At 46.2% G+C, this 18,832-nt stretch overlaps 1 protein-coding gene across 9 annotated transcripts in view; it reads left to right on the top strand.

Annotated features, from left to right (window-relative positions):
• Positions 1–18,832, top strand: part of LOC109475561 (tripartite motif-containing protein 2-like) — an 82,394-nt gene that overhangs the window by 51,511 nt on the left and 12,051 nt on the right. For 6 of the 9 annotated variants that reach the window (XM_019776232.1, XM_019776231.1, XM_019776233.1 and 3 more), the window contains one exon: positions 15,744–17,374. In XM_019776232.1, coding sequence (XP_019631791.1) covers positions 15,751–17,374 — 1,624 coding nt within the window. In that variant the 5' untranslated portion in view covers positions 15,744–15,750. Of the gene's footprint in view, positions 1–4,235; positions 4,314–5,736; positions 5,839–15,114; positions 15,136–15,743; positions 17,375–18,832 lie in introns of those variants that run through there. The other 3 variants (XM_019776234.1, XM_019776235.1, XM_019776237.1) reach the window with 3 other exon arrangements.

An 18,832-nucleotide genomic window follows, 5' to 3' on the forward strand; every position in this document is an offset into this window, starting at 1 on the left:
CCCAGCACCCTCCCCCATCGATCTCCGGACCATTGTGCGGCAGATTTGATTTGCTTATCTCGCGACTTCATTACGGGAAGATTGAACGGCATTTAGGTGCTCATTCCAATCGGGCAGGCTCGGTAATAATAACCTGCTTTATTTACATGGGATGATGGCCGCCGTCTGTTTCGCGTCCCCCCATGCACACCGCCCAGCTGGCAGGACCGCCAACACTGGGACAGGACGGGACGGGACAGAACGGGACGGGACAGGCTGGGTGTATGGAGAAGGGCACTTGGCGAGATCCTGCAGCTTTTCTAAACCACCATGCAAAATTAAAACACTGCACGGAACATGTTTTGAAACTAGAAGTAGTATAGGATTGTTGACAGGCGGCCTTGCAGGCGTGGATACAATGGCATAATGCATTTCGCACTAGAAGTTGGATTTCGCAGCTACTAGAAGTACATATTGAAATTGATAGATTTTAGTGGTATGTTGCCGCCATACCTCAGGTTACCAGGAATGGTGTCGCTGTGGTTCCTGTATGGAGTCATCTCTCCTGACGTATTTCAGAGGTGCCAATCACGCCGAGCGCTTATCAGATCTACATGAATGGATTTGCTGCTGACGTGTTCAAGTACCCATGGCGGCATCCGCTAGATAACCTACTACAGAGTTCCAAATCTTCAAACAAATTATTATGGCCTTCCTTATACGTTATCAGCTGTATGATTATTGTCTTGATTAATGCAAATGAAAACTATGCACTGACACAAAACAGCCGATATAAAATTTATCAACAGAGCTATCTTTTACTGTAGTATATTCAAAACCTGTCGCTCAGGCTTCCAATTTTAGACAACAATAGCTTCATTCCTCCCCCACCAAGAATAAATGCAAAGTCCCCGTTTTGGGCACTTAAAGTGCCCTTTCATGTACCTGTCGAGCGAAGATTTAAAGAAATTTGTCAGATGTTTGACAGCATATGAACAATAAATGAGGAAAAGCATAAAAGGTTGAACAGATATAGCTTTCAAGGATCACATTGCTGTGAAGTATCCACGCCACATTCTGTACTTGATGTCGTGGCATTGTTTCAGCACCTGGATCGTCCCTGTTGTATTTCATATGTAGCGTTTCTCATTTGAACGAATCAGGTCATATCAAATATTCATCAAAACAGCATCGCAGCGGGCACGATGTGCACGGATGTCCCAACATCAGGGCCAATATTTCCGGCGCTCCAATCTTCCTGGTGCCGCTGTCTCCCAACAACTGCCCATCCAAATGTTATTTTCCGATGGCTATGGTTCACACTACTGTAACCACCACTTTAACCAGCTGTAAACGTTTGTACGTTGCCGCTCTAGTTCTGCCAGAGGGACTGCACAATTAAAGAACCTCTTCTCGGCACTGTCAGTTAGGACGTTGCCATAGCCCATCACCAGGACAGGCCTTAACAACCTAACTGTGCCCACTTGAAATTCATGAGCGGGGTGTCGTTACTGGTAAATTAACATATAGATGAATTAGGAACATCAGTAATTGGTGAAACCATTATTGTTACTACATCATTGCTACTGCAGGTTGTGCTTTAAACGCTTGTGCTGTAACAATGCCATTTATTGGATGCTCGGGGAGAGAAAAAAATCCATTTCGTTGGTTCACCGCCATATGATTTATACCCATCACGTTCTGAGAGGATCTCAGTATCTTTTAAGCACTTATTTCGTTACACATTTTTACGCATTTCTATACTTTAACCGCAAATAAAATGACATCATTCTAAAATGACCGATTCTCCTGGAACACAAGATTAAAGTCGCAAAGTAATTCTGTATTTTATGCCTTTCAAATCCTAAGTCCATTTATTTTGTTCACATGTTCATGGCACGCAGTTAGCGGGTCACTATTTACAAACAAAAAGCTCCAGTGACGCATCGTTTGTTGTTGTTTTGTTAATTCTATGCTTTAAGGCCTATCGATTAATATTAAGTAGGCACGATTATTGTATTTTTTTCCACACATGTCTTTGCATCAATGATGACAAACACCCCAGCGTTAGACGCGCTCGCCTTGGGCAGAAAGCGATGGCTTGTATCGAACACATGAGCCATCTTCAACCAAGTTGCTAGTACTGAATTATGTTGTCGTTCTGTATGGCAGACGAAACCTAGCTGGACATAACATACTGGTTTATGAAACTTATTTTGCTATTTCAGCTACATAAACTACACAATTTCTTTTGCTTATGCCCCTTTCCACTAGACAGCTAGCTCAGGGCGACCAAAATTTGGTGTGGCCCTTGATTTCATACTGGAATATAATGCAATATGTACATAAACAAAACGTAATAAATACTTAGTAGTTTTTTTTATACTTCTTTGAGCAAACTGTTTTGGTCGTTCAGTAGTCGCACAGCGGTCGCAACCTCTTGTGGAAAAGGGGTAAAGACACCACGCCGCCATCTTTTGGGGTCACTGACCTCCATTGGACTAAGGTGTTCCACGGTGCGTTCTCATTATCAGGCGGGGGGCCGGCTCCAGGTAACCCCTGATAGCAGGGGATTATGTATGACCTATAGGAACATCGGGAGGCTGACTTTCTTGATTGATTGTGATGATGACATTGGCATTATCTACCGCATCTGTCCTAACATCGTCACAGTCAGACAAATGATGTTAGAAGTGCTTTTTTATCCGCACCAGTTTGCTCCCTCTATTTGTATGTTCCAATCAACATTAGAATCAATCAGGTTAGAGACGGGATGAATTGGGAGTTGAGGTAATTTTGTTGTCATTTCTTATTAATAAATTTCTTTCTAATCTATCATTTTTCTGTTTCCCACATTTAATTTTGTCCAATTGGCCTCCTCGTTATCCTTAAGTATTCCTTTTTCATTTTCCGTTTTTCCTAAGATGTCTTCTCTAAACGTGGAACTTCCTGCTGTTCCCTGAGCAGTAGCAGAAGTTGATTACTCCTTGAGATACCACCAAGATTGATCCTCTCCTTGGGGTCCGTTCTTATCTTCCTACATAAATTCTCAAATCGTGACATGTATCTAAAGATATTGGACTCAAGTAACCGGCCCCGGCTGGTTTGATATTTTTGTGTTTGACTGGCAATAGATAGTCATCGATAGCTCCACATATCAATTGTATTCTTATACTTTTATTATGAAGACTTTTCGCATTAATTATTTCTTGTTCGTATCCGTTTTCAGACAAGGACGTTGATATTGTTTTATTCAAGGCATAGCTACGTTTAAGCTCAGTTTTGTTCGGTGAAAGATTGCCTTGTTTTTAATATCTTTTTATTATTTTGTATCAAGTTTCTTGCCAACATTTCAGTTCAGCAGTGGCTTTAAGTGATCTTCCATGCACTCCCACATTATTAATGTTTTGCGCTGTAAGCATATAAACATGATATATTGCTGGCATGATGAAGTTTTTCTTCTTCCATGATTGTTTTAGTCGCAAATCAATAAATTATGTCCTAATTCCGTGACCATAGTGACCTCCATGGTGATGTAAATACATTTATAGTGTCCTTCAGTATCGGGGTTTAGAGCGATGTCTTTCTTCGTAAATTGTGTTTATGTTTTTGTTTTTGAATTGATATATCAAGGGAACAACAAAGACAGAGATATTCCTGCAGGTTCTATGCTAAACATGTATCTATCATAAATATATTACATACGATAATGAACATATACAGTCTTGATCTTCCTTTAACTCTTAATGCTTGTCATCCTGTTCCGGCCATCTTGATGACTGACCAGACTACAGATTCGTTCCTCATTCCGCTCACTGATAGAGAGTAGGAATCCCGTCTCGTCTGTGATGTTTTCGGGCATGTTTGATCCCCCGTCCCCCACCTGGACGTCCTGTGAACGGTCCCCTTTTCTCCCTGCCCCTGTTCGGGCCCACCTGGGCCTCCCATCCTCCCCCTAATGGGATTCCAATCGAATTCAGCCTTCCTGGCAGGTTGGCGAGGTGTCGTACCTCACGGATATGCGCATTTCTGCTGTGCGCCGCGTTTCTGCCGCCCTAATGGCGAGCTAATCAGCTTACACCACAGTCGGTTTACTCGGATTGTGGGCGAGCTGTACCTGACTGCCCTCTGCCTCCATCTCCAGGTGTTTTTCGAGGTCATTTTGTGTGACGGAATTTCCGAGATTTCGGATTGGCGCGGCCCCCTCTCGGCCCGCCCCGCCTCTACTGCCCCCCTTTTGTAATGGAGGTGCTCTCTGGCGCGAAAGAAGGATCGTTCTTACGGGACAATAACGTCTTTAGGAGCGGCGGATCCCTAAGTCTCTTGGGGCAAAGGTGAGTACAATAGGGAGTCAGGAAGCACGAAATGTTGTAAAGTCTCATCCTCGTAGTTATAATCCGACATTAAGGGGCCCAGGTAGGGGAGAGCGCGCAGCCATAATTTAAGGCGCATCCACTGTATTCATTTCCTTCGCGTGCGTCAAAAAATGTCGATTTTGGAGACGGACTAGGCTTGCACGGCGGTGTGATCGGAATGAAAGAACAGCTTGGGAGAATCGATCAGCGTCTTGTGCAGCCCGGACTATCTTATTTCCGATGCTGACGATTTCTTCACTCCGCAGAGGAGAGTAGCTCTCGTCTGCATGTTTCGTCATCGTCTTCTTCCGATTTTACCGGCGCATTGTTCTTTGCACCCATGCTTGCCCTCTGTGCCTGCCTTCCCGAGTCGTTACATGACTTTGACACCGTAGCGGCTGTGTCTAATCACCTAAAAGTCAGCGGTCGGGAGTGGAACCGCCCTAGAAATGCCCCTGGGGAGCCCCCGCTCAATCTGGGTAAAGCCCCCATGACTTTTTAACGACAGTCCATCTGAGAAAACAGCGCTCCTCCTCCGCCCCCACCATCAGTAAATGCGTGCCAGGCCCGCGGAGCCGCTGGACCGAGCACGGATCCCCTCGCCCGGAAAATGGGGCAGAAAATTTCCAGGGCGACGATACCGGAGCCCCTGGCAAGGTAATCCTCTCTCATGTGTGTTGTCAGTGAAGGGGAACGGGCTTGATGTTGACCTGAAAGAGGGGTTGATTGCGCGGTGCCGTGTGTGTGTGTAGGAGGTGTGTCACCTGGACCGGCCCCACCTTCTTCACCAGCCTGTAACAGGTGGGTACCCGGCCGCCATGACCGTCATGCCTGTGCCCTGCTTGTCGTTGTTTTTCTGGAATATTCAGCAAGTGGGCGGAATGCGAAATCTCTTCCCCTGCCGTCCGGGGAAAAGTAAACCCCAGCTCGGGATTATTTACTTGGATTTGTCGGAATGGGCGCTTCACCTGGCGGGGCTCTAACAGGTGAACACGGCATACCGACAGGTACCTGCATATTGTTGCTTCAGTAATTCTTTTCGTGACAGTTTTAGCACCTAGGTGCCCCGCTGTGTCGGCAAATAGGACGGAGGCTTACCCACCTGCCGCTTCTATGATAAGGTAACGTTTTGGCTTTTTTTTAATTGAGTGATTCCGCCAAGTTCGTTGGGTGCGCCGCTTCAGCCAGTGGTAATTTCCGTGTGTCCACTGAGGGAATCGTGCAGGTTTTATCATTATATTTCCACACTCATTATTCGTCGATAAACAGTCAGAATGAACCATTATCATGGTCCAACAATAGTGGGATGGAAGTTATCAGGCATTGCTAGTTGGCAAGCTGGGTGAACTTTGACCCCCACAGGTCAGAGATTTAGCGGCGTTGACGTCATATTCGGAACTATTGATGGGCAGACAGAGGGGAGGAATGTGGAGAGGGAGAATCACCGCGATTCATCTTCACCGTTTTTTTAGTCTGACCACGCATGCGTGGCGTTGGAACACAGGTGAGCCCTCTCTGCTTCTCCGGGCCTCCGGAGGGCGCCTTTGTCTGGGCCACAATTGATTTGCTACGCGCGAAATTCTGCCCGGCGTGACGCGGGCACTGACTGGGGTACTGAATGGGTGGTTGTGAGGAGACGGCCCGGCCACATATCATATTTGGGAGCGCTCCGTTAATGATGCCTTCCTCCAGTGGCTCACTTAGCGCACTCCTGTGTTAGAGCAGACGGTCTGCTATGCTTAGATATGTACGGAAATTCTATCAATTAGTGAAATATGATAAGCGGTAAGAAACGCGCTCACAGTCAGCGTTTATTGCATTAGGGTATCATATAGCCTTTGTGGCTTGCTCTGTTGGCTGTGTACTATAAGTGGTGGTTTTTGTTAATGATGTTAAAACGACGGCGGGAGTTAGGTGTGTGGTGCGGCACGGATATCTGTTCAAAATCTTCCCGCCATGTGCCTTGTGCTGGCAGGCTGGGTCCTCCCACCAGCAGGGCATTGGCATGCCTGCCGGCGCGGAGCCGCGCTCCGTGTGACGTGTGTGCTGCGGTGGGGTCCACCGCCGGGGGTGGCTGCCATAAAGTGTCTGTAAGGCGGGAACCACAGCCTAAAGCTGGGGGCTCGCTTTCTCCCCGTGTTTCTGCGCGTCTGGGAAAGGGACGGACGATGTGACGACCGTGGGTGGAGTGTTCCACGGCGGTGACCCGGTCGATACGTGGGGAAGCACGGCAGGGGGACGGGAGGGGCCTGGCGACTGGAAAACGTCAACTCTGAAAGATCCTCACGTTATCTGCCTCCCGTCTGCGCTTTAAATCGGGCTTCCTGAAGATGACGTCATTGTCCGTACAGGTAGGCTAGATAACCAGGGACAAACCGCTGACTGCTGCGGTGTAGGTGTCGCTAGGTGTTCGCAATGGAGAGTGGTTTAGTCTCTCTCTTCACGGTTTTCTGAACCAAACTGGTGTGATATTGCTCTACTATCATATCTGGGATATTCTATTTGAGACATTGTTTACATCTAACCAGTGTAAAACAGATTGGCAGGTTTGGGGAATGAATTCATGTCGATGCCTTTCTAAATTCATCTTAAGAGATGAGACAAAAGATAGAAGAGATTATTTCATTAAAACTCAATGTCTTCCTCAGTGGACCGGATATGTACCAGAGAGTAACTGAAATATTGTATGTCCTGAATATTCCCCCGGAGAACATACATATATGGTGGTGCTAAATAACTCTTTGACATTTAAAACCTCGTGTTTTGTTATTGCTTCAGTATTTCAAAATTTCAGGCGAATCGGAAATCAATGAGCCAGTTGACACATCTCCACATTCCTACACCTTCTCTTCTCAGGGAGTTAGTTGCGGGGGTGGTTTGAATGGGATTCTTGGAAGTCCCTTTTGAAGAGGTACGGATAAAAAATGAAACGGGGGTGACTTGCTGATCATAACGGGTAACCATGTTGTGCAAGGTCGAGGGTCAGGGTTACAGCAACATTCCAGATGATGTGTTTCCAATGTAGAAATCAACGATTCGACAAATAAGTGGCAATACATGGTAAATGTTCTAAAACGTGCCAATGCATTTTAGCGTTATGTCGACAATGTGGGGAGAGAAAAAAATGTGAGGTTTGAAGTAGTGTCAGGAAAATGCAATATGATTGAAAATAAAGGGCCAACATCATGTTTAAATAGGAGTCTGAAATTACTCGTCAACCAGTGCCTGTAAAAAGACTCAAAACAATCCCATGTTCCTCTCTTAGGCTGGCAAATTATCCCCCACGAGCCCGCTGGGAGTTTCGCCCCTCGCCGCTTCCCTTTCATTCCAGCCGTGCTCCCTAATTGTTTTAACATGGTTTTGCATGTACCGTTTAAGCGATACGAGAAGGATAATTAGGGATTTATTCGTCCCAAGAGGAAGTAAATTTAGTATGAAAAATGTATCGAAAGGTATGTGTTTGTGTGCGCGCGTTTGTTTGTATGTATGTATGTGCGTGTGTGTCTGTATGTGTGTGGCGGGGTGTATGGTTCAGCCTGGTAGTGTATGTTTTCCTACATTTTACACGGAGTTTCCTGAATTTGGCCCAATGTCTTCACTGCGATCTTGGTTTATGAAAAAATGAAATGTTTACCAAAACCGCCAACTTAACTGGATGAACTCAGGCATCATTTTCCCAGGCGTAGCCCCCCCCCCCGGTCCAACTTGGCGCCCTTGAGGTTCTTCTGTACTATTGGGCATCGCTATCGTCGATTTTCAATATGCGCGCGCATTAGCCTATCTCTGGCGCCCCAGCAGTTTCATCTGCGTTGAGTATCAACCTCATCGTTGCCTTTGGGGATACAGATTACTGGCCAGCGGTCGAAGATCTGCCTTTCCCTGGCTTTGTGCCTAACTTATATGTAAGATACATGATGGGGCTCTTGGTCGCCTTTGCTTCTCAATTTCTGATAAACCAGGTTTGACAAAGTTGGAGATAACCTCCTCTTGACATTCAAGTAGAGGGTATCTAGAAGTGAAAGGAACACTAGGAGAAATTATCGTATGAAATATATCGATGTATGATATTTTTCTAGTAGCGATTGTTTGTCTTAGAGGCCATTTTGGTAATTTTCAACAGTTACTGTAGAGGGACGAGGCGCTGCCCCATCGTGAAGGAACGTGATGACCTGGTGGTTAGGATACCATCCCGCACGGCCTGCGGACATGATCAGGATAGAGGGGTGCCATTTCCGGCGTCCCTACATAAGACCTCATAAGTACATAAGTATACATACTGCCGGATGTACGTTATCTTCATCATGGCGATTGTTACTTTCTTCCGGGGGGAGGGGGGCATATGCATATGGTCTACCTTGTTACATATTCTAAAATGTTCACATGATGGACATAGCATCTTTTATCATACCATCCTTCCGGCTAGGGGAAGGTCACTTTGCAGCAGTTCACAGTTACAGCACGTTGATAGGTATGAGAGGCGATAACGGCATTGGCCACTCAGGACAAGCTGCGTTCGTTACTTGTATAGTATTCATTATTCATCATACATTATGTACACGAATTTTTAAAGTAATGTCTGACTATGTTAAATCGGTATCGTTGAGAGTATGAGAACAGTGCTGTTGTGTGAGGCCAGACTTTATGTGTGTAACAGCCGCCCTGTATCACAAACCCATCATGGCCGCCGGCTTAGGTCCGCTCCAGAAGTAATCTGATTGAGTCGTTTCCTCCGGGCCGCAGGGGATTCTGGGAGCCACGATCAGACGATTTTTATGACGGCGTTGCCATGGCCATTTTGACAAACGGGTTAAATAACCTGGCCGGGTACTTACAGAGCTTCGCTCACCCGGGGAGAGACTCTTGCCGGATATTGAAATGACGCGATTCACATTTAGATGGGGACGAAATTGCGTTTGCCTCTGCCAATACTGCCCCGTCCGTTCGTATATCTCATTCATTGACGTATGATATGGAGCGCGAGATTTCTCACCGTCCAAACCATCCAAACAATTGACAATGACTGTGTACGGCGACAAAAGGAATGTACGCAGCAGCATGCACTATCCATGGGGCTTCTCTCCATGGTGCTGAATTGTTGGTTGCTTACCTGATTTTCAATCGTTGTATTTCTGACGTCGGTCGGAGGACAATGAGATACCAAATGTGATGGTTCCGCCGCATAATTAGTTTGATCGTGTGCGGTTAGAAAGAGCAATCGCCCATGAAGAATGCGTACATGTCCACCACACATTGCTGCACACTGTGCAGTGGCGATGCATAACAAGTGTATTTTCTCGCATTAGTGAATGCAATGGCATAGTTTTACCAAGTACACATGCAGGCACCGTGATTAGCAAATGCAATAGCACAAGACTACCGAGTATACTGGCCCGTGCACACTGCTCATTCACTACTGCACAGTGGCCCATAATTACTGAGTTCGGTTGCTCAAAAATAGCGAGTGCGACGACCACGACTTGCGAGTTCATTGACGTCATAACAAATGGTTACGGTAACCAGATGTATATTTTTCTCTACAATATTTGGATGATGATTGCTGCAGTCATGCTATGAATGCACACTCGTGACAAGAACAAAGAATGGCCTGTTTCTCATATGAATGGTAAACCCATGATGATTATTTTTCCGATTATTTATTCATAAATATGTGCTCTTCTACGCCACCTGCTATGAATGACGCACTTCGTTGTAGAGTGTTCATCATTGAATTGTCAGACAACTAGCAGGGGCATTGGGGACTGGTACTCAAAGTCCACAACACAATTAAATAGTAAACGGCTTTTTCATGAGATACAAAACCTGACATAGCTCCACAACTCAAATTTGTTGGCTGAAAGGAATAGCCCCCCTACTTTGTTACCTGGTGAATGCAAGTTTTTTTTACAATCTTAGATTGTCGGAGTGTTACCCCGGGTAATCTTCCGTAAATTTCTTGCCATCACTGAAATGCGCTAGGAATTCGTGGCAAAATGATGCATGGTTGCCGTGTGGTCCCCAGGCGGCTGGCATGGTCATTAGGCCATTATACAGTCACGCTATCGTGTCAAGCCAGGATAGTGCCATTTCGAATCGGTGGGCTACATTCCGGGAAATCAGCACGCAAGTAGGCCGTTTGGGTATGGCCAGGAGACCTTTACATGGTACGCCGCCCTTCGTGTTTTACCAGGACTGTGTAAGGAGACCCGTCATACATCTCACAACCCCTTTACAATCTTACCAAGACTGCGCCATGAAGTATTGCGGACACTAGTCTTCTTCATAAAGTGCTGTTCGTACGGACTAAGAACTAACCAAAAGGGCTGATCATAGACCTGATTTTCTTAGATGTTTGAAGGCAAGAATGAACAAATTGTAAGGACCCATAGTGTGGCTTTTGTCCTGAACTCACCGGCATTTGTTGTTGTTACGAATGTCTTTGAACAGACCCTCTATTCAACACTACTGTTGCACACGAACCGAACCGCGGAGAGCAACAGTAGAAGAGCGAACGTCTTGGAGTGAAATGTGCGGGAGTTGGCACGATCGGAGGGAGGGGGGGGGGCACCGCACTTACAATGAGCTGGGAATGCGTAACATCACTAACATAGATCACCGATGCGTTCTTTGCTCAGGACACTAACACATTCAACGTCATACGACGGCAAACTGAAGGAATTCATGAGTTAGTCACGGATATGTCAAAATTCAGGTGTCTAACTTATCTTAGGTCATTATCAGCGGTTGGTCTGTCAAAACCTGCTTGAAAATTCATAATGATGTGACCGCACCGTTACACGAACTGCATAGAATCCACAGGTAACGGAACCTGTGATGATCCCCTCTCCATTCGGAACATAAAGGTAGCAATGAGCTGTTTCTGTCGGACATACAAAGTACGCAAAACGAGCTATGTCTGTTTCAGAACTTCTTGTACAAAATTTATTCGGTATCGATATCCTTCGTGTGCAATTTCTCCCTCTTTCCCGGCACACCTCTCGCCATCCCTTCCGTACCGTGGTTACTATTGTCTGCACGCGGCACCTCTAACGCTGTAATTCGGCATCCAGCGACCATATTTACCTGAACGATATACCTCCCACACCGCGGAGATAACAGTGTACTGCGGAGATAAGCCTGCTGACTCGATGTCTGAGAGACACAAGCGGTTTTTAGTCGGGCCCGAAGCGGAATGTTTTATGTCAAGTGTTCACCGATGCGATGCACATTAGGGGCCTGTATAGGTGCGAACGTCTGGGGTGCGGCTTGCGCGTCTGTACTATCTAAGATACGGTTACTCAAGATATCAAATTATAATTACACTGGTTTCAGATACACAACTGCACACCAATACGGTTAGCTATTATCTGTGTAATAAGCTATAATAAGCTAGTCTTGTAAAAAAAATGAGAATATACATTCTCTACAAGTACATTGTAGTCTCCAGCATAAGAATGGTAACGTATTCTATTTGAATCAAATATTAACTGTGGGACGGATCAAGGCACTACTTCAATAATCAATTCGACAGAGGATATATGTTGTGTGCTGTAATGTTATCACTTCCAACGGGACCGAGAACTAGCTCTGTTTGTCATGAGCAGGGTCAAATTCTGGGTAATCAAAGTCGAATTTACCTCCACAAAGACATCATTCAACAAACATGTTGTCCTTTGGCGGCGGTACGTAGCCAAATTTGAGAAATAAACACTTACTGATTGATGATTAAAAAAAAGAATGCCCAACAGCTGGACATTATTGTTTGGCAATGTCAATGGAAAAGTCCACCAATAGCCAATACAGCCATTGAAGAAAGTTCAGGAAATTATCTTAGAGCGAGATTATCAAAATATCACTTAAGTATAATAGAGGCTACGCATTTCAATTTGCTGCTGCCTTCAAATATCTACCTGCACCTTCCATCTCTCTACCGTTAGCTAGTTAGTTATTGTCTCTGTGTTCTATAGTATTATTTTGTAACTAGTAACGACGCTAGGGCGCATCTGACTGAAACAAGGTATTAAAGATATTTTGTTATGTTATGTTATGTTATGTTATGTTATGTTATGTTATGTTATGTTATGTTATGTTATGTTAGTGCTTATTGTTTAGTGCGTTAAGATTTATTTTGAATTTCTATTTTGTAGTTGGTCATACGTACGAAAGTCACTGTACTTTACACTTTTAGTTGCGTCAATAAAACATCTCTTTTCATGTTTTGTTTATTTTTCAAGCATGTGTAAACGTCAAACGAAAGATGGAGACATTGTTGAACCATTGCTGAGGTACTCTGTCAGCGAGGAGAGTCTGTAACAACCCAGGTTCATTCTTAGCATATTTATCTGTTATTGTTTGGTTACGTATGGTTGATGAGGCTAGTTTGTATTTATTGACAGACAACGATAGTACCACTGTACGCGTTTTACTCTAGTCAAACATTGTCAGGATTGTAGCTTTTTGCGGGAGGGGAGCACAGAACAATTTTGTACGTAAAAACATGCGGTCAACTAAGGACATTCTGTAGTGAATAGCGAATTTCCCTTGAACCGAGGCTTCCTTTCCGTCTATCATTCAGTGAATATATCCTTTCTGTGGCCCGTGAGCCGCCCGTACTTGTGAAGGGCGCGTTTTGTGGTGCCATTCCGTGTAGTGTAGATGACCTACATGATACAATCAATTTAATGCGCCACTCGCGCCAGGAAGAGAAAACTTTATTACTCGGAAAATCTTCCGCAAATCGCCATCTCACAAAGCTGCTGCCCACGTCACGGCTCCATCATCCAGACGGGCGATAAGACGGACGGCGTCACGGCGGTGCTTACGGAGGCTCCCGCCCGCTTCTCCACCGAGCAGACTGCGTTATCCGCGCTGCTTTACGCGTTTCCCAGGACATATATGGTCAATTCGTAGGTTTGGGAATGAGATCACGGAAAGGCCCTTAATTACAACCATCGCCGGTAAATCAGCTGCATCGCCGAGACAGAACCGTAAGTCTCTAACAACTTGCCGAGTCACGTATGTGTAGCTGGTGCTGCGCGTCTACAGCAGCGCTTTGAAACACATACATGTAGGATTCATTCCGATCCGTTGTCATCTGAGCAGTCATGGTTAACTGTGAGAAGTACTCGAGCCGATTCGACCTTATTGAATATGAAAGGCTTTCTGTTGGGCCTCTCATTCCCTTTCGTATTATCAATGGGCATATCCGGTGGGCTGTTGCTCTTGTTGGATTCTGGAAGATCAATATCTTCTAATGGAAGTGCTACATAGTGAATAGAATCATACACCATAACTCATCTCCTTATTATGTACACCAGTAATATCAAACTGTTTCAGCAGTCCAGTCATTGTACATATGGCAGTCTGTCCATGGATATTTACTTTTTCACATGGTTCTAGTTCATTTGTGATGTCCAGGCAAAGGATCAGTCCATACTCTTCTTGCTTTATAGCAACCGCGTTGTTTGATATTCTACTGACTATTGAGATGTGAAGGCTAAGTCCAGTCGGTCGCTGCAGAATGACTTAATGGACGATTTTATGGCCAAAGTTGTTTCAAGTAAAATTGTCTGCACGGTATGACGACCCTGTACAGCCTCACTGTGCATATCAGGACAGCTTGCCTTTTGGTAGCTTGGTTTGCGATTCCGTGTTTAGTTACTGGTCAGAACCATAATGTTTTATATGAAAAGAAAACAGAAATGCCGTACGCCATCCTGCGTATACTGCAACCAGGCACACCACACTGGACCCATACTTCACGTGGTGGGATTTTAACGTGCTCTAAATGTGGTTATAGACCTTCACCTCACTGTAAAGGTTCTGATTCGAAGACAGAACCTTTACATTCCTAGACCGCCTTGCCACCTCGTATAGTATGAAAATGTAGTCAAAAATTGCTGCAATGGAAATTGATATCCTGTGGCACACGTCACTCTGCAGGTATCTGCTTGCCAGGTAGATTATCGATAATATTTGCATTCCTAATCGCTAACACGGGGCGGGGCCGTCTAACAATTTTCCTGATGATCTCCAGCAGTCAACATCGACGGGATCGTCTGCGTTTATCTATTTATAGCACCGCTTACCGTTTGTGTCTCCCTGGTGATGCGATCACGTGACAGTTCCTGATCATACCGTTATAGGAGATTAAAGCGCCGCCTGTCATCACGTGACCTTGTCCCTGCTACTATTGTATATTATGTGGCTGACATTCGGGGCTTCTTTGATCGTCACATTCTTGCAGATAATTTCCGACGAGCACACATAATGGACCCATGACGTCACGCTCATCCGGTTTGAACCGGTGCCAAGGTCCCGTGCGCCTTCATGCTAGTCACGTAAGGACCGTGAGATAGAGGCTGGGACATGGGCGCGCCAGGGGTCATTAACACTGCCAAGGTTACGCGCGTGGGAGCTTATAAGCCCCGAACAGGACTGTGTATATTACACATTGTTCAGTTACAAATTCCCTAATGACTTGTAATTAGTACGCTTCTCCATTTACGTCACGGCAAATAACGTATTGCGCGCTTCCTGTTGCTCCACCCACTGAAGGCAACCCGTGACTAACGGTCCCTCTCATCTCTCAGGCCTGCAGCTCTGGCCAATGGACCTGTGAAACGATCCTTCAGTCTGAGACTGATTTTCATCAGTACATATATCTTTGGTGTAGATGAAAGAGCGGGAGTCTTTTGAACAGTGCATTTTGCCACTTGATCTGGTAGTTCGGCAGAGGAGGACTACTAACACATCCTGCTCGCAATTTGTTTTCCTGAGCATCAAAGGAGATCAGACTGAAAACGTGCGCGCCTTTAAGTATGTGTGTGTGTGTGTGTGTGTGTGTGTTTGTGTGATTGTGTGTGTTTGTGTGATTGTGTGATTGTGTGTGTGTGTGTGTTGTGTGTGTGTGTGTGTGTGTGTGTGTGTGTGTGTGTGTGTGTGTGTGTGTGTGTGTGTGTGTGTGTGTGTGTGTGTGTGTGTGTGTGTGTGTGTGTGTTTGTGTGATTGTGTGATTGTGTGTGTGTGTGTGTGTTTCTGTGATTGTGTGTGTGTGTGTGTGTGCGTGCGTGCATGGGCGTGTGTGTGCACGCACGTATATGTATGCATGCATGCGTGTGTGTGTGTGTGTGAGTGAGTGAGTGAGCGTGTGTGTGCGCGCGCGTATATGTGTATGCATGTGTGTGTGTGTGTGTGTGTGTGTGTGTGCGTGTATTTGTGCGCGTGTATGTATGTGTATGTGTGTTTGCGTGCGTGTATGTGTGTGTTTGCGTGCGTGTGTGTGTGTGTGTGTGTGTGTGTGTGTGTTCTGTTAATGATCTAGCTCAGTGACCAGACACCTTCTTGTGTCGTTTGTATGATGTTTATTCGTCGTTGTTTCTATACTGAATATTTTTCCTCTCTCCTCTCCAGCCCCAGCATGAGTAAGCAGGCCCAAGGGGACAAGAAGCTAAAGTCACCGGAAATTGCCCCAGTGTCGTCTGTAAGTGGAAACGCAAAGGCACCTGCAAAACCGACCGCAAAGGCCACAGGGAAGGGAAAGGTACCTCCTACGCAAGCGCACGGTGCCAACAAGGGTAAAAAGGCGGGAGATTTCAAACGAGGGGACAATAAAGAAAGCGAAGGACGAGGCAGTCGTGTGACAACTCCTGAGAAGGTCATCACGAAAGGAAATGGCGCTCCTTGTCAGATGGTGGCGCCCGGTAAAAGCAGTCATGGCGGAAATAAGCACCCGGGGTCATCTCAGAAGGCCGGGAAGACAATAGACAGGAACAATATCGTGTCGGACAAGGACGGAAAAGTGAAGAACTCTTCCCCACTGAGGTGTGTTGAAGGCGACTCTGCCCGAGACTCACCCTCTCGGACGTCGACTGCAAAGAGTGTAGTGGGTCTGGTCAGCAGTGCGCCCGCCCCCGAGCGACACAAGACTTTCAGCCCGTGGAAATCGCGCGTTGGTGACAGCGTGCTCACGGACATTACCACGGGGAACAACGCGCAGGTGTGTGGCCAGGTGATCGCCAACCCGCAGGTGTGCGGGGGACAGGTGTTCGGAGAAAAAATCACGACTGTTGCTCTTGTTTCAGCGAGCTACTCTGGACAAGAGACTCTTGGAAGGAGCCATGTTGGAAGGGCCCCGGATGTGCAATCTGCGGTAGCTGCTGGCATAAGGAACGGGCCACTCGCCGACCCACTAGGGGAAGGGACAGGAATTCTAAGCGGGGAGTACAGGCTATCGGACTGTTCAGAAGGAGTGCTGAGCGGGGATTACAGGTCTATTACAGATTCTGGTTTTATTTCGCGATCTTACGGAAGCACTTCGTCCACTACGACTGCAGTAGTTAGCTCTCTTTCACGCGCTTGCGCCAAGACCGTCGCCAATACCATGCCAGGAGAGAATCATGCACCAAAAAGCTCTGGTACATCAAGTAGCGCTTCAGACGCCGGGAAAACCGCAACCACTTCGGAGTCGGAGCAATCCCAGTCAAGTAACGGCTCCAAACAAGCGGCTACTGTCAACAGAACTGAAACCACGCAGAAGGAGCCCGACCAGACGCAACCAGGCCCGGATTCAGCCGCACCGGAAGGAGAAATAGCCGGAAATGGAACTGCCTCCCTTTCCGAATCCACCATCAGTGAACCCTCGATCTCTATAAGCGACAGACAAAATCCTACTTCTACTCAAGCCCCCGTGACCATGGGTGTGGAGACGACAGTGGTGACAGGGACGGGCGTGTCTCCACAAGGCAGCACCCTCTCCCTGCCCGTAGCAACCTCTTCTTGCCCTACGGGAGCTAGCAACGGATCCGTGGCCAGTTCAGACATCACCGTCTCCACTGCCATGGCTTCCACCAGCGACACCAGCTCGTCGGTCGGGAGCACGTCAACGGCGCCACCTGGCGCGGCGGTGGGGAACAACAAGTCCAAGACCAAGCTGGAATGGAGAAGGCGGATGCATTCCTCTCCCATAGAGCGCTCGGTGGAGAACCCGCCACCTTCTCCCAGGTTCGCCTTCTCCTTCGACGTGCCACAGCCCAAAACCTCAGGTAAGGCGAATTAACTTTATATTCCCACATCAATTATGTTATTATGCGCGAGAACGTTAACTTCATGTACATTTAGCACCATGTCACACAAACGCAACTGATTGCCAGGGAAATTCACTTTCATTTTAATTTCAGACTTCTCTTTACCTCCAGGTTTCCAGTAGTCTTGTTTACGTAGAATGACGTATTTATATGCCATTTCTATTACATTTGTATTAAGCCAATAATGAGCAAATACGCAAGCCTTGTAATTCTGAAGTTGTTTCGTCACATAATGTATGTGCCATTCAGAGAATTTCGTTTGAATATGAGCACGTATTTGTGAGACCACTCCCAATGATATCTACAAACCTAAAATCCTAATTTTTCTTTGTGGAAAGTGTGACGCTGCCGAGCAGCATAATAATTTGTGTTCTGTCATTCCACACACTTAGACAGTGCCCTTAGAAAATTAACCATTTCGATATTTGTCTGGACAAAAATCTATGACATTACTTCTGAAGTTGAAGCGGGCTGGGGATCTCACCCATGCTGAAACCTAGTATGTCACTTCCGCTCTAGTTCGCATGGGTGCGTTTCAAGTCTTCCGAACCGAAAGTGAGGAGGGCATTTGGTTTCCAGTCACATCACGATCCTACAGCCCCTCTGCGTGCGCTAGACCGTATTCACGGCTTTTCTGTCCAAATGTACACATGTAGATTTGTGAAATGCTTAATATTCTCCTCACATTCACACGGCCAGACGTACAAACTCCCCAACTGTACCGTATCTCCCGCTTAGTGCCGCGCCGCGCGGAGAGGATCGGCAGAATTAGGCGCGCTCGCCTCACTAATGAATAAATGGACTTAGAATAACCTGCTTCTCGGCGCTACATCACTATAATCCTGTAACAAGGTACATTTAGTCTGTCGCAAGAGCTCGTATGGTTTAGTGAGAATTTTGCGCTCAAATATTTCAGAAGACAGCACATTAATATATACTAGTTTAAATGGAGCCCAATGCAGATTAGATTCTACGGTAATGGCGAGATTAGTCTTAGTAAGCCAACTTTATAGTTATTTTGGTTCTTTCCTAGACCAGTACAATTGGAACGACGTCCCCTACAATACAAAACGTACTAACAAATCCGAACAGCGAAATATGCTGCAGTTGGCCGTCTGTGCTGATTTTTTACCGCGGCTTTTGTAATGCCAGTGTTTTTAACCTGGCAAATTTAGCTTTGCCGTGAGGAAAAATACCTGAGGTTTTGAAGTGTTGTGAAGTGAATGTTTTTCTGGTTTTGCCATATGTTTCACTAGATAGTCTACTTACACGCCCCCACGTCCCCGCACGCGATCCAATATTGATTCCACCGACATTGTGGACCAATGATAATCCTCGTAAGATATGATGTTGATAATGTGACGCGTGCCGGGCCCTCATCACGTGACAAGGACTACCCAAAATGCAATCAGCGTC

This window comes from Branchiostoma belcheri, unplaced genomic scaffold (genome assembly GCF_001625305.1).
Source record: "Branchiostoma belcheri isolate BF01 breed outbred unplaced genomic scaffold, Haploidv18h27 scaffold34, whole genome shotgun sequence".
Lineage (NCBI taxonomy): Eukaryota > Metazoa > Chordata > Leptocardii > Amphioxiformes > Branchiostomatidae > Branchiostoma > Branchiostoma belcheri.